General features: G+C 43.4%; 3 protein-coding genes and 2 long non-coding RNA genes across 7 annotated transcripts; 3 read left to right on the forward strand and 2 right to left on the reverse strand.

Moving 5' to 3' along the window:
* Nucleotides 1-244: 244 nt before the first annotated feature.
* Nucleotides 245-17,148, forward strand: Vps13d (vacuolar protein sorting 13D). The gene is made up of 25 exons (XM_071705633.1): nt 245-448; nt 518-725; nt 1,030-1,220; nt 1,312-1,543; nt 1,656-1,852; nt 1,957-2,118; nt 2,209-2,446; nt 2,545-9,398; nt 9,679-9,829; nt 9,901-10,123; nt 10,196-10,439; nt 10,568-10,936; nt 11,160-11,348; nt 11,424-11,747; nt 11,863-12,055; nt 12,130-12,312; nt 12,429-12,659; nt 13,140-13,166; nt 13,574-13,734; nt 13,859-14,473; nt 14,577-14,759; nt 14,835-15,206; nt 15,291-15,403; nt 15,490-15,922; nt 16,033-17,148. Exons 2-25 carry the CDS (start codon nt 629-631, stop codon nt 16,132-16,134), a joined length of 12,084 nt encoding a protein of 4,027 aa, XP_071561734.1. The 5' UTR covers nt 245-448; nt 518-628; the 3' UTR covers nt 16,135-17,148.
* LOC139772174 (uncharacterized) lies at nt 9,462-10,708 on the reverse strand. Of its 2 annotated transcripts, none has more exons than XR_011718068.1 (3): nt 10,643-10,708; nt 10,191-10,394; nt 9,462-10,101 (listed from the first exon to the last, which is right to left on the reverse strand). It is a non-coding gene; the product is annotated as an uncharacterized lncRNA (long non-coding RNA). The 2 variants fall into 2 exon arrangements; XR_011718067.1 differs by having other exon boundaries at nt 10,581-10,654.
* Nucleotides 17,149-17,503: 355 nt separating the features above from the next.
* Nucleotides 17,504-20,134, forward strand: LOC139772173 (tumor protein p63-regulated gene 1-like protein). 2 transcript variants are annotated; one of them, XM_071705635.1, is made up of 6 exons: nt 17,505-17,753; nt 17,855-18,074; nt 18,154-18,330; nt 18,534-18,641; nt 18,964-19,097; nt 19,199-20,134. In XM_071705635.1, exons 1-6 carry the CDS (start codon nt 17,678-17,680, stop codon nt 19,387-19,389), a joined length of 906 nt encoding a protein of 301 aa, XP_071561736.1. In that variant the 5' UTR covers nt 17,505-17,677; the 3' UTR covers nt 19,390-20,134. The 2 variants fall into 2 exon arrangements, with proteins under 2 accessions (XP_071561737.1, XP_071561736.1); XM_071705636.1 differs by lacking the exon at nt 18,534-18,641 and having other exon boundaries at nt 17,504-17,753.
* LOC139772175 (uncharacterized) lies at nt 20,133-20,619 on the reverse strand. Its single transcript, XR_011718069.1, has 2 exons — nt 20,558-20,619; nt 20,133-20,467 (listed from the first exon to the last, which is right to left on the reverse strand). It is a non-coding gene; the product is annotated as an uncharacterized lncRNA (long non-coding RNA).
* LOC139772171 (C1GALT1-specific chaperone 1) lies at nt 20,412-22,935 on the forward strand. Its single transcript, XM_071705634.1, has 4 exons — nt 20,412-20,780; nt 20,889-21,979; nt 22,051-22,352; nt 22,504-22,935. Exons 2-4 carry the CDS (start codon nt 21,145-21,147, stop codon nt 22,738-22,740), a joined length of 1,374 nt encoding a protein of 457 aa, XP_071561735.1. The 5' UTR covers nt 20,412-20,780; nt 20,889-21,144; the 3' UTR covers nt 22,741-22,935.
* The last annotated feature ends 290 nt before the right edge of the window (nt 22,936-23,225 follow it).

Consider the following 23,225-nt stretch of genomic DNA (forward strand, 5'->3'; position numbering starts at 1 on the left):
AACATCTTATGCGGCGTAATAATTATATATAATGATTAATAAATCGATCACGGTATTTATTTAGGAAGCTTATTTTTAAAATAGATACTCAAGAGTTCTTGCGATTGAGCAGTGAACTATATAATGAAATAATAAAAAAAATGAGTATTGTCAAAAGTCAGAAATTATTACACTCTGGACATGTCGCGGGATTTCAACGAATCCACCGACAGCGCCGGCGCGCGAACGCGAACGGGACCCGATTGAAGAGGAGGAAGGACGTGAGAGTGCTCCAATTATAAGGGTGATTCACACGTGACGCACGAATATCGCGAGCAGTGGTTGTCACGATTGTTGGTGGTTGACGGTGGTTATCAATGGAAGGGACCGTTATTTGAAATGGATCTCGAGATCGACGGCAAAATACGTGTTTTTAATGAGGGATGCAACGATAGTCGAGATACGAGAGGTACTGGTCGCGCGAGAGTGAAGTACGAGCCGTTGGAACGCGTCGCCTTTACGCGCTGTTATTCCGCAGGTCCCGAGAATTCGCACGATATATAAGAGACCATCTAACCTATGAGGCCACTTGTGCGCACTCACGCAGACATCTCCGGCTGGATAGTGGCGAAGATATCGCTCGTTCAAAATGTTGGAGGGACTCGTCGCTTGGGTGCTGAACAATTATCTCGGCAAATATGTGGAGAATCTGAACACAGATCAGCTGAGCATCGCCTTGTTGTCGGGTGAGGTTATGTCGCGCTACGCATTTATAATGTTTATATATTTTGTAACGTTTGCTCTGGCGCCATGCAGGATAACGCACATTTGAAGAATGATTTGTTAATATATTTTTCACTTGTCACGCGCTACATCTATATCATATATTTAGGATGAATAAATTTATGTTGTGCAATGTTGTGATCTTCTATCATCTCTTTAGAAATATTATTTTTTATGCGAAGACCAATTAACTTTATAGCTGCTACCGTATTTAATAGTATTTATAACGTTTACCGCTTTTGTTTTCTTAACGGTTGCCTATTTTAGGGGAAGTTGAACTGGAAAACTTACCCCTGAAACGCGAGGCTCTGCGTCATATTGGACTACCGATAGAAGTCAAGGCTGGGTTTATCGGTAAAATCAGATTGCAAGTACCAGTCAGGCAGATAAGGACCGCGTCATGGGTGATAGGTATAGAGCAGCTCTATTTAGTGGCGGGACCAATTAATCTGGACGAGGTAAAATGATTTTCTATCTTCTATTATTTTAAAATCTTGATAAAATCTCAATTTATGTTATACATTACAATTTAAAAACAAATATCTGTAGTACGATAACGAGGCAGAGGAACAGGCAATACTAGAATATAAACTCAGTCGACTGGACGCCTTGGAAGCTAGATGGAGAACCGATATAGAGCACGATCCTGGTTATTACGCTTCGAGTTACAGCTCGTGGCTGAATTATGGCACATCTTTAGTAACGAATATCATTGAGAATTTACAGTTAAATATCAAAGATGTTCATATTAGATATGAAGATGGTATCACATTACCAGACAGTAAGCAAAGAGTCATATATGCACATATGAATATAATGTGAATAAACATTTTTCTATCATATATTAATATTCACTGTGCTCTCGATAAAACTTTTCATCTTTTTATATGTAGATAATGGCATTGTATTTGGCATTACAATTGGAGCATTAACTGCTCAAAGTTGTGATGCCAGCTGGATACCCAGTTCTACATCTTGGAATCTTACGGATGCGTCGTTTAAGCTAATGGAACTCGATAGTCTTTCAATCTATTGGGACCACGTGAAGAAAGATCAACTCTTTGGTGGTCTCAATCTAGGCGATTTAGCTGTAAGACATACATATAGAACTCGGTGTGCGCGATAACACCGTTAATCACGCTCTTGTTTATCTATACAACATTATTATTTTGTAACCAGTTTTCTAATTTTTAGATTGCCATGAGCAAAAATAAGATTCGATGGCACATCTTATCGCCCGTGAATGCAAGAGCACACATCAAGAGGGATCGAACAGAACGTCCATTGAGGTCTATTAATAAACCACGTATCGTAGTAGATTTGCTCTTAGATGAAGTACCATTATCTATAACAGATGTGAGTCTTACAGATAACAGTAATCGATATACGATCAAATATTTATATCAATACGATTGATCCGTATAATATAACAAATTATTCTTTTAGCTTCAATATGAAGAGTTGGTCATGTGTATCAAGGAGCTTGACCGCATAGATCGTCGTAAACAGCAGTGGCGTTGTAGGCCAGTAATCCCCGTTAAAAAAGCTTGCAAAGAATGGTGGAAGTACGCCGCCAGGTGCCATCTCGGCAGGGATACCCTCAAACCAAAACCAACTTGGGAAAATGTATTTCTCAGAGCCAGAGAGAACGTTTGTTACGTTCAAGCATACACTAAATTGTTAGGTACAAATAAATATTTTTTAATAGTTTTAAAATAGATTTTCACAATTGTGTTCTCTTGAAATGACGAAAATTTTCTTTCAAATTTTTTTCTTTGCTAGCCACGCCTACCTCGATCTTACCTCCGGAAATTAAAACATTGAAGGAGAAGGTCGAGAACGAGCGGAATTTCGACGAGCTTCGAGTATTGAGGGAACTGGCTATAGAGAAAGTAAAGCCTGCAAAGTCACAACAAGAATCTAATATGAATGTGCCACAAGGACGCGGCATGCTCGAGCAATGGTTTCCACAATGGTGGGGCTGGTATTCAAAGACGTCTCCCAGCAGCAATGGAACGCAAAACGGAAGTAGCTCGACTACCTTCGACGGAGAACTGCTGGACGTTTTAGCGGACACTGTGAACGATGACACTCTTCTACGTCGCGACACAGTATTCGGACAGTTTAATTTCGCTCTAGTGCAAGGCGCGATATCGTTGTGCACCGCGAAAGACGAGAGCAACGGCAGGAAAACAGTGATAGAACTGAAGTTCGAAAGAGTGAACCTGAGCTATGAGTCACGGCCCAGATCCGGATCGCACAGGTTCTCGATCAGTTTGGGCGCGTTGTACCTGCACGATTTTCTCACGGAGAACTCCACGTTTCCCATTTTGGTCCAACCTCAAGTCGCGTCCAACGGCATATCCTCGCGTGTCCGCAATTCGTCGGAGAAACTAACGAAGACGCCGCGTCATTTATTCGAACTGATTTACGAGAAAAGGCCGCTGCACATTAACGTGGATCATTTGTTGCACGTGTACTCGCAGTCCTTGGATGTCGTATATAATCCAACCGTGATATACTGGCTGATAGATTTTATGTGCAAGCCGCATCGATCGGTGTCGTCCAATCAACGATTCCAGGCGATGAAGCGTCGCACGAGGAAGCAGCTGATCAAGAACTGGGAACAGATCTTGGACGGCGATTTTGTGTACCGTTCGTCTTGGGATTTACAGTTTAAGATCTCTGCACCACAGATCTTATTGGTGGAGAGCTTTGTCGATTCCAACGCGGCCGTGGTGATGGTCGATTTTGGCAAGTTACATTTATCGAATGACACGAATCTAAATCAGGTGGCAGTGAAAACGGAGTCGACCATCAGTGACGATGATGAAGATGAGAGATACGAGACACCTTGCTCCACTCCGCCCGGTAGCCAGGAGAACGGCTCCTTACATGATTTCCAAGGTCTGTCCGAGACCGAGTTACACAAAAAATTGTACGACCAGTACTCCATTGATCTAGTGGACCTGCAGATTTTAGTGGGTAAGACAAAGGACAATTGGAAGCACGTTCGCACGAGAGGCATGTCGAGCTTGCACTTTCTCGAGCGTTTCAACATATCGTTACAAGTCGAACGACGTATCTTCACCACTTCGGATCCTAACTTTCCGTCGGTCACGGTATCTGGTAACCTGCCGAGACTGGTGGTGCACGTGAATGAGCAGAAATTAGGCGCAATACGCTTAATTTATAACTTACTGTCGAGCTTCTCCATTTCCGCCGGCATCCCGCAGACAGAAGCCGTCAATGTGGAGCCGAAAAGCCCTAGGAAGGAAGAGAATCTGGATCGTTCCTTGAGCCACGCCGTGATGGTACAATTTATCATCGATCAGATGGCCTTTGAATTGCAGTCGAGGGGTCGCAGCGTGGCAGAGCTGCAGGTGTCTGGTGTTCGGGCGGCTCTCAGCAAAAGAATGGCAGATCTGAGCGTCTCCCTTTCCGTCCACGGTCTGCTCTTGGTCGATGCTCTTCAGGAATTCGGGCCCGATTTCGAGCTGTTGGTGGCCAGTCACAAGCACGTCGGCATGGACAGTGTTTCCGGCAGATTAAGGGATTCGGAGCCGACATCACCCGTCTCGCCAGAGTCGCCCGAATCACCAGACTCCACGAGGCCACCACGACTGACCTCGCCTGTCGCCCTGACCAATGCCCTGTCCACTCTGGTGAACAAAACCAAGTCCCCGCATTCACCCAGGAACAACTCGTTGGTCGGCCTAGAAAAATTGGATTCGGAAGCGCTGATTGTCGTGGAGCTGACGCTGGTAGACGACCCTACGGAAAATCTTAGAATGGCAAATATACAGTTCAATAATCTGGACATCATAGCCAATCAGGAGACGATAGTGGAATTGCTAGGTTTCTTTCGAAGAATCTTGCCGTTGCAAAAATCACAGACAGCGTATGTCGCGAGCCGAGACGATTCTTCGACGAATCAAAGTACGGAAATAAGGTCGATGTCAACGAGAACTGAGATCACCTTTGACTTTCATCGCTTAAATGTGTTACTTCTGCGCGCGGTCGTGCAGGACAATCACTTGGTGGGGCAGAAGATCGCCACGGCGACCATGTCGGACGCGCGCATACAGGCGACCTTGGCCGCGAACACGTCGATCTCGGGCTCTCTCGGCGGGGTACAGGTTCTCGACCAGACACCAACCGGGAAGACTCATCAGCGGATAATCAGCGTGGGTAGGGATCCTCTGGCGGATCCGCAACATCATCCGCTCGAGCACTTTAGTAGTTTATCCGATCAGCCGGAAGCGTTCAGATTCGTGGCCAATCGCAGCACGAAGCCAGCCAACGAGGAGGATTGCGTGGAAATCGATCTCGAGCTCACAATACGTGTGGCTAGCGTCTGGTACACTCACGCGCCGCACCTAATATCAGAATTGCGTTCGTGTGCCGACGAATTCAAGCAATATCTAAGCAACTTTGCGCGCCAGATCAGCGCGGCCGCCACCGATATGGCGATCGGTCTGGTGAACGCCGACGATTGGACTATCCCGCCCCGGAAACGGTTGCCGAGCGTCTCGTTCGATCTAGACAACGCAAATGCGCTGTCGTTGAGATTAGACGTGCTCTTAGAAAGCCCGGTGCTCGTGATACCGCGTTCTTCCCATAGCAGACAAGTATTCGTTGCTCATCTGGGTACAATGTCGCTGCGACACGAACCCCACTTAGGCTCCATGGCGAAGCACAAGGTCACGCTGGAGGTGCGCGACATGAATCTGTATTCTCTCGAGGTATCCGCCAACATCGGGCAGTCGCAAACCAACCTGCCAAGAGCCGAGGAAATGTACTCGTGCAAGGAGTCGGGTAAGCCGATACTGCATGACACAACGCTGAAGATCTTGGTGGAGAAGCAGAACACCTTAACGCAAAGTATGAGCTTCCTACTCGACGGAGGCGAGTTTACGAACAATAGCCCAATTGTCCAGGTGCACGGCGCCGTAATAACGCCGTTGAAGGTATCGCTGTCGCGCGGTCAATACGAGCAACTGCTCGATACCGCTCACCGATTGATCTCCATGCCTGCCGTGACTGCCACGTCCGCGGTGTCGGAATACGATGATCTCGACGGGACGTCCGACTACTCGGAGAAGCTCGACCTCTGCGTGAAGGTCTCGTTCGAGCTACCGATCCTCAGCGTGGAACTGAAGCAGGCGCATTCGGAGCAGCCGCTGGTGGAGCTGTCGATGCGCGACTTCGTCGTCAAGTACGATAAGTTACACCAAAATGAGTCCAGCGTGCAGGTCGCTCTGCGCTCTCTCCTGATGGAGGATCTTCTGTGCCCGGTCGGCTCGCGACATCGCTACATGATGCAATCGTCGGCGCCCACGCGCGCGAAACTGCCTACGGGCGCATCCAGATCGTGTCCAGATCTTGCGTTCGCGCGACAGTACAAGAACGCCTTCGGGCGCGGCAGTTTGCCGGATCGGTTGGAGACCTACACCCTGTACGACGCGATTCCGGCTCACTGGCGCAGAAAACCGGCGGTCTCGTCGGCCGACACGCCGAACACGCCACCGCCGTCGCCAGGCGGCATCACCAGTGAAGAGAACTTGGTGCTAATGAGCATCACCATGACACGTCCCGAAGAGAACGGCTGTATCGTACCGGAAGATCGGTTCCATCGCAAAATGGTAACCGTGGACTTCAATTGCCTGGACTTAGTGATTAGCGTGGAATCGTGGATGGTGGTGTTTGACTTCTTTGGGATTGCAGGCCTGTCCGGGGCGGCGAGTGACGAAGTCGCCGCGCATCGAGCCACGCCGGATAGCGATAGTACCGGCGCGAGCAAAGTGGATGACAATTTGCCGGTGAGGTCGGAGACGGAGATAGAAGTGAGATCGTTGACGTTGGTGCTGACGCAGCTGGAACGCGAGATAGCCAAGGCCAATGTGTCGAACGCCAGCATGCACATCCTCAAAACGGTGGACGGTAAGACCAAGGTGTCGGGATCGCTCGGCTCGATGTCGTTGCTGGACCTGACGCCGCACGGCCGATTCTACCGCGAGAGATTCCTGTCGTCCGGCAGGAAGGCGCTCAACTTCCAGTACTCGAGCTACGCCGACTGCGAGGATCGGCCTCACGACGCGCGACTGAAGCTAGAGATGTCCGCCGTGCATTACGTTCACACTCAGAGATTCGTGGCGGAGTTACAGGCTTTCTTCGGTCACTTCTCGCAGCTGTGGAGCATCATGCGGAATCTGCGGGCCGGCGTCGGTGCCGTCATTGACATGAACAAGCGTGATACGCGACTATCGTTGCAGTTGCACGCCGGTGCGCCGGTGATCCTGCTGCCAGTGAGTTCCAGGTCCGACGAATTGATTCTGCTGGATTTGGGAGAACTTACAGCACACAACAGATTCGACACCTCCTTAGTCGTTCCGGATTGCTTGCTTGACGTGATGCTACTCGAGCTGGTCAACATGGACGTGTACGCGGCACGACGGCTCAAGTGCGACTCGAGCCTGAACGAGGACGCGGACGCCTTGATGGTGGGCGGCTTCCTCGTTAAAAAAATGGGCTCCTCGTTGCTTACAGAAAAGTGTCACCTAAAGCTTCGCGTCGAGCGGAATCTTGACACTTATGTCAGCCGCGACATACCCGATCTCAGCATCCACGGTATATTGTCGACGATGGACTGCGCCCTGGATCCGGAACAGTACATGCTGATCCGCGGGCTCCTGTCTTACAACATCAGCGAGAATCTGGACGATCTGCGCCTCCTCGTGCAGGATTTGAATCACACGGTGGAATACGCGATCCCGACCGTGGACAATCGCGCGAAGACGTGGACCCGATCTTGCATAACTCTCGAGCTGGTAAACGTGACGGTGAAGCTGCACCCGAGGCACAACATCGCGGCGCTCGCGTGTATCAACTTTATCAAGTCCCGACTGACGCTGGACTCGCTGAGCGACGGCTCGCAGGACATCGATCTGGTGTCGCAGGAGATCCTGATCACGGACACGCGTTTTCAGAACGAGCCGGTAGATCGGCAGTGCAACGTGTTCACGCGAATCCTACAGCCGTTGAGAGACACGGCCGAGACGACCGAAGCCGCGCAGGATCGCGTCCAAGCGGAGGTACATCATCGGAAGCGTAAGGGTTACGCGGCGACCACCATTCTGCTGCATAGCATGCGACTAACTGCCATCCTAGACTGGTGGCAGGCCGTGCGAGACTTCCTGTTGCTGAACTCGCCGGAACCGGACCCTATACCTGGCGCCCTGCATGTCTCAATTGTCAATCAAGAGGCCGAGGTCATCGACACCGCCGCGACCGCCGTACCGTTTGAACTGAAGGTCAACATCACTGACTCTGAGTTAGTCATCGTCGAGGACACCGCGATCCTCGACACCAACGCCGTGATTCTCAAGACGACCGCCGTCCTGTCGTACCGCTCGTCGCCACAGGAAGGCGAGAAGCCGCTCTCCTGCAATCTCTCGCATTGCGAACTGTTCTCGTGCATCCTGGGCTTGGAAAACGAGACCGCCCTGTCGATCATCGATCCAGTCGGGGCGAGCTTGGATCTGACTCAGGATAGATGCATGGAGATCCAATTACACCCACTGTGCGTGAGATTGAGCTATCACGACGTGACCATGTTCTCCAGGATGCTGAGCTCACTTCCCAAGCAGACCTTATGGGCGAGACAGAGATCGAACGAAACGGGTGTGGAGAGCCGTCAGATGATGGACAGTCAGGTATCGAAGCTGGTCAATTTAGGTTTCGCGGAGGCCGATTGCAGAATCGCGTTAGATCACTGTGACGGCCAGCTGGACGAGGCCGCTCTGTGGCTGACGCAGAACGCGGTGCCGACGAGTGCCGAGACGGTCGCGGCGAACGACGATTCGGTCTTCCGGGCCGTGGAGCTGCAGATATCCTGCATGCGAATCTGTATCATCGACGATTGTCGCGACGCGGACGTGCCGCTTCTGGAGATTACCTTGGCGGACTTCAACTTGCGGAAGCTGAGTCAGCAGCCCGGCTTGCTGTCGGCCACCATCGGCGTGGACTATTACAATCGAGTACTGAGCGGATGGGAACCATTTGTCGAACCTTGGCGGGCGAACATTGAATGGGAACAGATATTTACTAGTTCTCTCGATCCGAAGAGACTGCACGTATCCATCAACTCCTATGATTCTGTGAACGTTAATGTCACGCTGACACTAGTGGAACTCGTGCAACTGGTCAAATACAACTGGACACAGGATTACTATCTATCTAACGGAAACGTAATCGTCAGTAAATCGGTGACAAGGGGACAGATGTATCGACGTCGATCGCCTTTCATACCTTTCGCCCTGAAGAATGACACTGGCTGTCGGCTTTGGTTTAAAACATTCATCGCCACCGCGGACGAGACGATAGATGTCAGCAAAGCGTCATCTCAAGCGAAGAACATTCTGGACAAGGACGACACGTGGATCGAGGTAATACCAGGAGACACAACACCGTTTACGTTCGAAGAGAGAGGCAAGTTAAGACATCACGCGACGCACATCGTCAGAAGGCACCAAATTGCGGTTCTGGTTGAAGGATGGAAGCCGGTGGATCCTGTGACCGTCGATCGCGTGGGCATTTACTTCCGACATGCAAATGCTGACACTGCCGGATTTCAGGTAAAATGATATTTTATACTCATATTTCTTGTATTTCGATTAAAACCAACAGCGTGATTGATATTCATGTTCTGTATCTCTCTGTTTAATGCTTTCTGTGGTGTTACATATCTTTTTACAAAATATAATTATTATTTCGTAAACCTTACAATTAAATTGCCTCACACTTTTTTACTATATTCGCGTATACTATGTATATCTTTTTAGGTGCTCAAAAAGAATTTGTCTTGGCGCATTATAAAGAATAATAAAATGTAATAATATTAATGTTCAATTTTAGCCGCTTACACCGAAAGCTAGGGTCGTGTTTGCTGTGGAATTGGAAGGATCCGCCAGGAAGTTGGTCACCATTAGATCAGCTCTTCAGGTGTCCAACAAGCTGGCTCATCCGATCGAGATCAAAATGGAGAAATCGTTAAATCAACTTGGATGTCAGTTTTATCCTTTATGATTCGCCTTTGATAACGATTAGCAAATTTGATTAACAATTGTATCCTTTCAGACTTGACCTCAACCAGCACTGGAAGAATTCTCCAAGTCCCGGCGCAATCGGTGATGTCCGCGCCTATAACACACACCGGGGTGCAGATGTCCTTCAAACCGCTCATCTCGAACTACCTGTTCCAATATTGCATGGAATCGGTGGACTGGACGGTAGTTAAGAAGCCGTCGGAGGTAACAGAGAGCTATGTCACTTGCCGGACTAATCAGAACAATATATTCAGGTATATGAAACGGAGTTTTTCCCTCGGTGAAGCTTAATAGCGAAACTTGATTATTGTTTTCTCTTACCACAGGATGTGCGTGGCCGTAAGACGAAACAATTATCCACCTGACGGTATGCAAGCGTTGCCGGCGCACACAATCACAGTAATGGCACCCATAACTCTGACGAACTTATTGCCATACGAATTGACGTACGAGGCAGGTATAGAAGGCGGTAGAATCACTCCCGGCTGCAGCGCGGATTTGCATTGCGCAAATTTGAACGAGCAACTGGAAATTACGATTCAATTAGACGGTTATCCAGGATACGGAGTGGTACGTATGACAATTGGTTTTATCACGTCAAATTGGATTCTTTGGTAACTTTATTTTTATCACGTTTCAGTAATAATTAGTTAATAGTGAAATGTTAAATAATAATCAAATATAATTATATATTTCAGATAATACTGCCACCGAACAGTTGTTCTTTTACTGGTCGTCTCAAATTATTGGATTCCGCCAGCAGAATGCTTTACCTGCAAGCAACCATAGCAGTGGAGAAAGGTGCAGCCATGCAAATCAATATTACTGCACCTTATTGGATTATAAACAAGACCGGCTTGCCGTTGGTGTTCAGACAAGAGGGAGTCGGCATTGAGGCGGCGGGACAATTCGAAGAACACGAAAGAGCGAGGATGGTAGCGCCATTGCTATTCTCGTTCAGCGACGAAGAGGCCAGTAGAACTCTGTCGGTGAGGATCGGAACGGCAGTTCATCGTCAAGGAATACCACAGTGGTCTCAGCATTTTCATTTGCAGCCTGGAATCCACGTAAGTATATATTGTCACATAAAATCTTTATTCCGATCTTTATTGTAATAATTTTATTATTCTTATCCATATATTACACATGTATGTGTTTCTGTGTTTTTATATATTTAACTTTTTGATAATTACTAGTATTATTTCTGATACAGGAACAAATTCATGGAACTTGCTACAAAGTGTTTCAATCATTTTGATGACGATAATAAATTTGCTTTATGTCCTACAGGTTCATCGCTTGAGAATCAGTCTACGCGATGGCAGACCCGATATAGTTTACTTGATTAGCGTGGCCACTCGCGCAGCAAGAGGAAGATACAGAGCCACTACAGTGGTTACACTATCGCCGAGATATCAGTTGCACAATAAGTCATCTTACACGTTGGAGCTGGCTCAGAAATGTTTCACGACGACTGTCGTAAGTTCGTTACAATCAATCAAGACGATATCAAAGAATAATGATTTTTGTTACTCAATACAATATCCGTTTCAGTCCCATCCGGATGCCCAGGCGACATACATAACGACTATGCCCGACTGTCACATGCCCTTCCACTGGCCACGATTGGATAAAGATTTATTGCTCTGCGTCAGAATCACTAATGTTCCGGATTGTATGTGGTCAGGCGGTATCAGATTGGATGACAATTATTCATTAACCATTAATGTCAGGGATGTAACAGGGAAGATGCATTTTCTACGAGTAGATGTAGTGCTACAGGAGACTACCTTCTTCATCGTATTTACTGATGCCGATACTATGCCGCCGCCTATAAGAGTAGACAATTTCTCGGAAGTTCCCCTACTAGTTAATCAGGTATGCTTATATCTCACTTTAGAGCTGCATTTAAATTATGATATTAACACTTATATTAGCTTTATTTTCATGAATTTTACGGCTAATTGTTTAATTTGCAACTCCGTACTTCTAGATCGGAGTTCCTGATAATCTGCAGTGGACCGTAAGACCCCATTCATCGGTACCATACGCCCTGGACGAACCAATAAAAGCTGCTGGTTTAGTGCTGACAGCACCCGGAGGCGTGACAGCTTCTTATGACTTAAACCTATTAGGAGAGGGTAGAGGACTGACTTACGAAAACTTCATTTACATTGCGTTTACAGGTATTTTAAAGTGGCTAAAATAAAAAATAGAGTATGTGTACATAAATACTGATCATGCGCTTTTATCTTGACAGGCACCTTCAAGACTGATTCCGATCTCGGAACAGGCGAAAGTAATTTAGATCCGCTAGATGTAGAAACTCAAAGATTAGTCTTAGAGGCTGGTTCTGGGGGTTGGGTTGCCCTTCGAAGGAAACAGTACGGTGACAGGTCGCAGCTTTGGAGAATGACCGGCGATGGACAGCTGCAACACGAAGGTAACACAAAAATGTCAATAAAAATATTGTTTTCAACATAATTTGTACGAGGAAATAATAATAACGTACTCTTGTTCTTATGTTTAATAATCAATGAGACAATTTTAATGAGACAGGCTCCAGTCCACCGAGAGACAAACATTCTAAAGCTCCGGACACGATATTCGTTTTGGACATAGCAGGCACCGCACCGCAACCGTTTACCTATTGCGCTCTCGCCCTGAGGAAACCGGACCCCAGGCGACGATCGACACAGACCTGGCGGTTCACCGACGACGGACGTCTATGCTGCGCACATAAGAATATGTGCGTTCAGTCGAAAGACGGCTTTATGGGACTATACGAAGGTTGGGACACTATTATTTGCACGCATTTGCTGATTCGCTTACTGATTAAATCGATAAGGATTGTTCGCGAAAATTGCGAATTTCCTTTTGTCACGCGCTTCATCGTCAGATATATTTTCTGTTATTTTGTGTTGCTTTGAATTGGTCCAACATATCTTTTATTTGCGAGCTGATTGTCGTTTTTAGATGCGTGTGTGATATAAATCTAATGCTTCTACCTGTAAATGCGAAGCATAAAACATAAAAGGTTGTAAGTTGAGCGGTACGGTATCGTTGGAATTGGCAAAATAACTCGAACATTCAATGAAAAAATATTAATGACAGGTGCGCGCCACTTGTCTCACGATATTGTGTTGTATTCTCTACTTTGTCTGCCGATTATTTAATTTCCATCGTTGTTAAGAGCCTTCTATTTTTTGTCATTATTCCGTTCTCGCTATTTTCAACTGGAGAGACCTAAATTGATCATGAATGTTGCAGGCGGCAGTGTCGCCCGTTGGCAAATGTGTACGTATAGTTTCAAAGTACACATTAAAATCGGCTATTCCCTATGAGCTTACCCATAAGTATTACGTGCTATAATATATTTTCTCTCTGCTTGTGTTTTATCCTTTTTTTTTTTAATTTTTTTTCCTCGTAAGCATTGCATACCTTCCCAGGAACGTCAAAGCGCGATATAAAAGAAAAGAAATCTTTCTTTCTATTTAAAGTCTTTACGAGAAAAAAAAAAGACTTTTTTCCGAATAAGATTCTTACATACAAAAATTAAGTTGCCAAATAATTCGTGAGATGAGTCAATCACGGCGTTATCGTACTCTGGCGTACAGTGCTTCTGCATTCGCAAATCTCTTTAAGTCGTACAATTCTATCACATTTTTACACGCAGAAAAAAAGGAACGCCGCTGTTTTTTTAGGGAGCGAAGCTGTACTAGGTCCTCAGACACACGGCAATCCACCGCCGATCGAGCAACGTGTGGGTAGACAAAAGCTACGGCCAGGTTCTGGATTCTTGTCGGTCAGAGTAACCACTGACGGCCCGACTCGCGTTCTGCAAGTTTTGGATATCAAGGAAAGGGTGTGTGTCAAATTTACCGTTCATCATTTACTTTCATTCTCTTATTTACTTTGTTGGAAAAATTGTTACTTGTATTTACTTTATTGCAAACATTATTATTACATATATACTTTTTGTATTTTAGAAGAAAACGTTCGCCTTACTCGAGGAACGCGATTGGTCGCACATCGCCGTAAGTCATCGACCCACCCAGGTCAACGCCGATATTAAGAAGTTGGATTCTAGCGAATTAAATCTGGAGCTGAACTTGCCGGCCGGTCTTGGATTGTCCATCGTGTCGCAAAGACCGGTAGAAGAGCTGTTGTTTGCGCGGCTGGCCGCAATCTCCTTAGATCTAGTGCAGACCCCATTGAATACCACATTGGATCTGAGCGTCGCCGACGTGCAAATTGACAATCAACTGTTTGAGGCGCAATGCACTTCGGTTTTGTTCGTGACACGGTCATCCCGCACGGAGGACGAATACCGACCCGCTCTTCATTTAGCCGTGGAGAAGTTACAATCAAAGAGTCAGAATGCCGAGATATATAAACATGTCATAGTGAGTGTCAAACCACTATGCGTACACTTAGAAGAGAAATTTATCCTGAAACTGGCAGCATTCCTTGGAATTGGCAAGTCGGAACTGGAAGTACCCGTCGACGAGAATGATTTCAAGGCACAAAGATTTATTTCCGAAGTGTCCGCCGCGCATGCCAAGAGATATTACTTTGGCGCTCTGAAACTTGTTCCTAATCAAGTATGTAGATATCGATATGTAGCAGAGACTCTGTGTTCATTGCTTCATAAATAATATTAACAATACACATTTATTCACATGACACACATTTTTCTCTCTTTAGGTGAAACTCAGCGTGCTCACTACGACGAAATTGCCACATCATCTGCAGGCTGTAAAGAGGAAATTGGGATTGACTCTAATTAACTTTGAGAACGCCACTATCGAGCTGGAACCGTTTGTTAAGAAACATCCATTCGAGAGCAGTCAATTTTTAATACATTCCATCGTAAAACATTACAAAGATGTACGACAAATATAGATTTTGATACATAGCTTTTTTTCACTTGCTCATTGATTTAATAAATAAATGGTATTTTAGGAATTGAAGTGGCAAGCTGCAGTTATTCTAGGTTCCGTAGATTTCTTGGGAAATCCTCTTGGATTCATGAATGACGTCACGGAAGGTGTTTCTGGTCTTATCTACGAAGGCAGCGTGAAGAGTCTAGTGAAGAACGTCACGCATGGTATTTCGAACTCCGCAGCGAAAGTGACGGAATCTCTGTCAGACGGTTTAGGGAGAGTGATTATGGACGAAAGACACGAAGAGGCCAGGCAGAGAATTCGGGCTAACACTACGGGCAGTAGCGATCACTTGGTAGCCGGATTAAAGGGTTTCGGTTTTGGTCTGCTGGGTGGTGTCACCAGTATATTCAAACAGACGTACGACGGAGCAACCAGCGAGGGTTTTCCAGTAAATATTTAAAAATAAATTTGGCCTCCCGATATAAATATCATCTTATAGAACTTAGAAATAATGGACGATATAAAATTCTAGGGCTTCTTCGCGGGTTTTGGAAGAGGAGTGGTAGGCACGATAACGAAACCCGTCGTTGGTGTTCTAGATCTAGCAACAGAGACAGCTAGTGCTGTACGAGAGACAAGTAGAAGGTAATATGATTATATTACCGTAATTTCCCTAATGACTGCGCTGCGAGTATCTCTCGACGTCGGATTGATTTTTTTTTTTTATACAGCGCTCATCGTGCAATACCGAAGCGCGACCGACCGCCGCGTGTCGTCAGTGGTTCTACCGGATTGCTGCCGCCGTACAATCGTCAGCAGGCCGAGGGCCAGGAATTCCTATACAGCATTAACAATCGCGACTATTCCGAGCTCTTCGTCGCCTACGAGTGTCTGTGCAGCGGCACGGAGAATCTCAGAGTGCTGGTGTCCAACGAGAGAGTACGCGTTATCTCTGGCGGCACGAAAGCGGTGGTGACCCAAGTCAGTTTGGCGGATCTCCTGCGTTGCCAGCCGATGCAGAAGGTTCAAAGCAACAACGTCACTCTACATTACATAGAGTTAATATCCAGATTCGACTCGTCGGCCGCAGTCAACCTGGACGGATTGGCCGAATTGTTGAGACGGCCGAAGGTACGCTGTGACAACGAAGAGGTGGCGAAGCGGGTAAGTATATAAAATAACGGGGCGTAAGATGGTACAAGCATCTCTCTTTCTCATTCTATGAGCATCCCAACTTATTACCATTCATTAACTCGTCTTCTTCACGCTTGTAGGTATCGCAACAAATCAATTATGCCAAGGGAATGCACGAAGAACGAAGCTTGACGTTGTCGTCGTCGGATAACATGTTGGATGACGTACAGCACTATAAGTAATCGACTGTGCGACCAGAGTTCGATCTTATCTCTAACGCGTTTTCCTGGACGTACTCTCTCTAGTCAAAGTTTTAACTTTATCTTGTAAAGCGCACGAGAATCGGTAATGCCTTAGTTACAACGCTTAAAGTTAAGTTTACAAGAAGACTGATGCGAATTATCGTAAAAGTAATTGCTCGCCAATACGTGGCATAAATCGGGCATAATTCGAGCGTAATTCGAGTAATGATCAATTTCTAATTTTGCGTCTTGCAAATGTGGCACAAGTGACACAGAAACTTTTGATACGGATCGATAAGATGTAAAAATACGTAAAGTAGTCATAGGAGAGATTTTCTAATAATGTTATAATGTACATATATGTGTACATATGCCAGTTCAACACGCGTGCAGGATATCCCAGAATCACGCGTTTTCGATGAGGCTGTCTTCGGTCAACCTTCAGTGGAAAGATTCAATGGAAAACTATTTTTATCTCTGTAATGAAACTAAGTACACGTATTTTCGTGCTTCGAGTTTTAACTGCTTGTAACTCAAGGTCGGCGCGTAGACTTCTCCTCCACAATTTCAGCTTGGTGTCTATAACTGGAACGTCGTGATTTTGGGACGCGTCTATATCTATGTACATATATGTATTAAAGTTAACGAATTACTTGTTCACGGATTGACCTACTTAATGCAATACTTAGAAGTAATCGAACCAAAGCTTTTAGCGTACATTTAGTGAGTCCAAGTATCGTAGCACGTATTCGTTCTTTTTTTTTTTTTTATATACATGTACGTTTTCAATAGCACACGTCTTTTCTGTTCTAGCCGCTCATCCGTTTTCGTTTTGCAATACCTTGCAACGTGCTACTTTGTACAGAACAACCTTTGTGTATGTACGAACACCCGTGTGTGTGTGTGTGTAACAAGTGCGTGCGTAAACTGTACAAATAGATTAAGTCAGCTATATTTAAGTACTTTTGTAAAGCTGGCGTACGAGATGCGTGGATAATATACGTTTGTAATATATATCATGTTGATACTTGTTAAGCAGATTAATAAATGTTACAAGTATGACAGTGAATCGGGATACAAAAGGGCTTTTGTTTATTATATATTCTAAGGTGCTATATTTTATTCAAAACTAATTAAAAATAAATCACGACAGGAAAACTCGGGACGCAATTTTGGATTTTTTAATGTAAAAAAAAAAAGATCTACAGAAAACAAAAAAAATTAACATTAAAATTGTCCAAGAAAAATTTAAATAACGTATACTGTGTGGCACAAAAGTAATAATCGGAATATATGCGTCGCGTCGGGGGAGAATTTATTTTCCAATGTTGCTCCGATTTCGAAGCTTCAGCCTTTCGCCGCGCGAGGTCACTCGCGTTCAAATGTCATTCGGATTCGATCGAATGCGTTTGTGTGTGGATCAACTTTGAAAAGTCGTGCCTCGGATATATCTCGCCTTTCGTTATCGCGCGCTTATGCCGCTGTGATTTCTCGTTTCCGATACATGTAACGCGGACCTTTCGTCGACGAACAGCCCGGAGACATGGAAGAGACATGTCTGGAGGAGGGACCTGCGGTAAATTTCGAAAGAGCCACCCTAGAAATCGCCAATACCGACCGTGAGTTTCGCCGTCAGTTTCTCCGGGGGACTGTCATAACGAAATTTTTAATAATTTCCGATTCCGCAAAAATTCACCGCGGGCATTTCGTTTGATTTCAGCTGTCACTGTCAGACCGTCGGCGTCGGCGGAGAGCGCGGACGACGCGTCGAAGCAGCATTCGGCCTCGAGAGACGTGTGCAACGTGCCATTCAAGCATATAGACGTTCATACATTTTTCACTGACAGGAACGAGGTCGTGGAAAGAGCGATAAGCGACTGTACGGAGAAACTGATAAACCAAAACAATGACGAGCTCGTAGGAAGTTGGCTTCTGACAGAGTACGCACTATCTATATAAGTCTCTGCGATTCTCCGTTATTGTAACCCTGCGCTGACAGAAAACTTTATTTGTTTGCAGGATAAGTCTGTGGGACACGGAAAAGGAAAGACTCGTATTATTGGCAACGAAAGCCCTTTACTCTATAAAGTACGACTTTATTTCTCTAAAGATACTTGACTTTAATCGAATACCTATATTGCTGTTTGATACGGTAGTTACGGGGGATTTGATTTATCCAACCTCGTCTCTTGCACCGTAAGTACTTGTAATATTATACGTAATTTGTGTACCAAAAACTTATGTATACTTTATGACCTTTATATATATTAAATTTATATAATTTATATAATAATGAGACATACATACAATAAAAATATATGCTCGATATAAAATAGAAATTACATGCTTCTATGTTCTTGTCTGGTGCATATTATTCATGTCAATCTAATATATTCTAGACGATTAAGCGGATTAGCAGAAGGCGTATCGTCTATAATTCATTGTGCAGTGCGTCAGGAATTGTCGTCTATCGCAGGTTGCTCTAATCTTGCTCAATTTGAGCCTAGGTATACAGCTTTGTTATCTATCAGCACTAATTTCTCATTTTGTTTTGTCAATTTGCCTTCTATGTATTTATTTCTACCGCTTCTTTATTGTATCGTACCATATATCTGTATTAATAAACGCTTGTTTTATATAGTACGCTTTCTGTGTATTTACGTTATATGTAATCTTTATAAAACTTTATCAATGTTGTGTAATGCGACGTGTTGCAAGAGTTAAAACACCGCGAGAAAAATACGCGCATAAAAGATTGGATTGTTTCATGTACATTAAGACAGTACATATATCGAAGTGTCTGCGGAAACGTGATTAAAAATTTTTCAGGAAGCGGCATCTGTCGGGAATAAGACTTATGTGGAACAGGGGGCAACCCTTGCCTCTTGTAAAAAAGTGGAATCCGTTCGCGAGAGGTATACCATGGCTCACGTACGCTAGCCACCCATTGTTCTGGTACAAAGGTAGATGTTTGGAAAATCAATAGTAAAGAAACCGTGGTATCGCTATATAAAAGATTCGCCGTGTGCTAATGAGAATTGTGATTAACGAGATGTCTTTTTAGATGGAACCGAGATTATTAAAACGAGATTTGACATAGAAGCCTTCAATACTACGCTCAAAAGTTTATTACCTCGTGAATGCAACGTTGTTAACATGCCGATCATCATAGAGAATTATTGCGGTCTCGGTGCCTTAGTGCACAATAGAAACGGCTTAGGTTTCTTTAAAGTACGCGGCAAAGTCAGTTTCTAACTTCTCTGATCTCATAGAATTGCAAATGTTGCAAGGCATTTCTCTGAGCTTAATATTTTTCCTCGCTTCTAGAATTTTTTCCTATTATACGTACGTGTTTCGGTTTCTTGTACAGTATTACTGTAGAACAGCAACACAATCATATAATGTAATTAATATTGCAACACAATCTTCTATGATAAATAAGTATATATATGTATATATATATATTAATAATAACTAATATATTATTATTAATATATATATATTGATATTAAATTATATGTATATTAAAATTTAAATCTACAGTATTTTATTAGAATTGCTTAATTATTTTCATAAAAAATGGTAAATCTAACAGTAAAGTCTGTTAAACAGATAATTCTTATTAATTGATCACTGCATATTTCCTGCGCAGTATCATATAAATTATATATTTATATAAGCGTAAGAAAAATATATATACATACACATATATTGTATGTTAATTTTAAAATATGTATACATATTTCCTGTTATACATTTAGACTGTACTAAATTATTTCATATAAGAACGTATGAAAATTTAATTTCCTCAATGTATAATAAAATTTTAAAATATTTCACATTAAAAACTTATACCCCACTCTCAGTACACTTGAATTACTATATGCGGAAGGATTTATAAAATATTTATCGTGATTTCTTATCGTAGAAACATGCAATGAACTTGTAAGTGTATAATATATCTATTTCTGAGTTAATAATAAATGAAATCTTGAATATATATTTGACATATATCTTTCTAATTCAGGTAAAATGAGACAAATGCTTTGAGCAACCAAGATTTTCGGATTTCTATCCATATAAAGATGCTCTCACTAATATTCCTACTTTTATAATACATAATATTTTTGTTGTTATATTACATGTATTGCACTAATGGATAAAGAAGAAATTGCTTTATTATACAAAAGTTTTGTTCATGGATTTATCTTATCTCGCGTTTTGTGAATTCAAAATCACAGATCGTCAGCTGATTTATATCGGATCAGGCTAGGTTGCGAAGATAAGGTTAGGACGTCGGGCCAACACTCAACAGATGTCTTGTTTATGTCACCTGTTGATTCAACACGGCAACGGATATCATGATTATCTTAGATCACCATATGCTACACCATACGCTCGGCAAATTTTTATTTTTCAATACCTTTCAATACTTGATTGGACAGCAACGAATATCACAAACAGATTGTCGCGGTTGCTCATAACTTGTAATAGAACGCTTATGCTAAAATTATTATAAGTTTTCGAGTGTAAACACGCTTTGGCATATAGAATGTCAGTCTACAGTATAATATTATCGATGATTCTATGATGATTTCATTCTACTTTTTATCGTCAACGCATACATAATGAAGTACATGCCGCAGGTAATGTATTAATGCTCATCACGTTGTTAATAATTAGTTGGAATAATCAGTGATGAATATGGTCACGATGTATTCAATGTATAAATTAATTGTGTTGTATGCTTGCAGTCCCGTCGGAATAAATCGACACTGCAAACGATATGGAACAAACGAGAATAAAAAAGTAAGACTCAAAGGAGTTTAAAATGTACACGCAATATCTGTGCAGAAACGTATCTTAATGAGATAATTGAGTTCAACGAAGGTCAAACATAATGACTGAAGGCACGAGTGTAATGTAGATTCCACTTGATGTTAGACCACCTGTCATTAGTCCCGACAGAACTCGACTGGATTTCATCGAATTTTTCATTGTGATGACAAAATGCGTTTCCGATTTTTAAAACAGAGATCGGTATTCCTGGTCGGCTCCGGGATCGGCTTTGTTCTTCCGTTACTATTCGTTTCATTAAGGAGTATATTCGTGGCTGATCTAGTTGTCGATCAAGAGTCATCATTGTGGCAGCCTGAATACTACTTGAATAAAAAATCCCATGACGAAGAGATTATTTTACAACTTTGGAAAAAGGCAAACGAAACGTCTGACTTTAACAGCATTACGTATTACGCTTGGTTGGCAGCGCAAAACTTGAAATTACGCAAAATTGATCTGGACAAATACTTGTATAGCCCGCAAGAAGACGACGCAAGAGAGATTAAAGGCACAGAATGGAACTGGTTGAGAAAACAAGTGTCTGTCACGTGTGTGGTTTTCGTGGAGAAGCTCAAGCTAGGAAAATCAATCAAGGCTACGTGGGGTAAACGTTGCAACAATATATATTTCTTTGGACATCGCTTGAAGGATGCGGAATTGCCTGTTGTTAATGCAGATGTAAAAATTGTATCTTCTTGGCAACTGTTGTGCGAAGCTATGAATTATATTTGGAACGACAAAGTAGACACGCTAGAGTGGATTATATTCGTGAAAGACGATACTATAGTCATACCAGAAAATCTGCGATATATGGTTGCTCCGTTGGACCATAGGCATGATTATTATCTGGGTCATCCAGTGGTTCTGTGGGGTCAGACTTACAATGTTGCTCAATCCGGATATGTTCTTAGTAGAGGAATACTGGATAAAGTAGTGCAAATGTTCAATACTACGGAAAAATGTATTAAAGGCGGAAAATATTGGAAGAAGGAAGATTATTATCTTGGTAAACATAATGTCACGTAAGTTTGTGATAGCTGCGTGTCTGCGATATCAATTTTCTGTCTTATTTTACAGGAAAGCATCTGTCGTCCTTAGGCATACATCCGTCTGATACCAGAGATCAGTACTTAAGAGGTACTTTCCATGGTTATTCCTTACAAACTCTTCTATGGGGTATTGCGAAACCGGGCAGCTATTTCACACGTGCTGTATACCCGATAAAAGAAGAATGCTGCTCGCCGATGTCCGTGACTTTCAGCGCCAGTGAGCCCGACAAAATGCACACCCTAAATTATTTGTTGTATCAATTGCATGTATTGAACGGTGAGAATCGATTTGGTAACGTCCCCGCTAAGGTTCCAGTACGCGAAGAGGATGTGAGTATTTAACGCTATGTGTAAATTTATTTCTTTAAAATTTCATCAAGTATTAATGTGTTAATCGTATAATGTAGATAAATTTAAATCATTTGCTAAATGTGACGCGAATTGTAATTGACGCGATAATAATCGTACATTTATATTCCAGGTTTGGAAGATTGCATTGCAAGAGGAATTCAACATCACGCATTTGAGTGATATATCCAGCGATGCTTATTACGAAATATGGCACTCGAGATACTCCGAACCAGAGCAGTTAAAAATTGCTAAAAATTATCGGATGACTCCGGACGCGCTAAATTGTTTACTGGCGAGTTACAAAGCGGGAAATCGATCCACGTTTAATTGTAGGACTAAAAGTATTGTGGATAGTACAAAAAACTGAATGAGTATTTGTTAGAACGCTAGTTTTAACACTTTACTATAGTTAATAGAATAATAGATTGTATTAAGAAGGTGATTGTACTAAGACATGACGAATGTTTGTGATATTCCTTTCTTTTTATATATAATTATCCAAACATTAAAATAAATATAACTTTGGTAAATAAGTATATTAATAAATATAACATTGATACGATCCATAATTCAATTTACTAAAGGAGCGATAAAGAGGGTGAGCATCGACACGAAAATTAAGCCAAAAGTTGCACGCCGTCCACTGTACTATACAATTAATCCGCTTATACGTTGTGGGTAATTCATCAATCGGAAATGGTTGATAAAACTATTTTCCTTGTTGTGCTCAGTATGTTTTATCGAGCTAATTAGAGGCTCATTAACGTCTAGAACGAAAGCGATAAGTTAATCTCGTTTCTAATCTAAAACGTTTTCACAGAAGCGTGCTTATCGCAACTCTCAAATGATTAA

This window comes from Temnothorax nylanderi, unplaced genomic scaffold, assembly GCF_030848795.1.
Source record: "Temnothorax nylanderi isolate EJ_2023f unplaced genomic scaffold, tnyl_v1.0 TNYL_tig0047_pilon, whole genome shotgun sequence".
Classification (NCBI taxonomy): domain Eukaryota; kingdom Metazoa; phylum Arthropoda; class Insecta; order Hymenoptera; family Formicidae; genus Temnothorax; species Temnothorax nylanderi.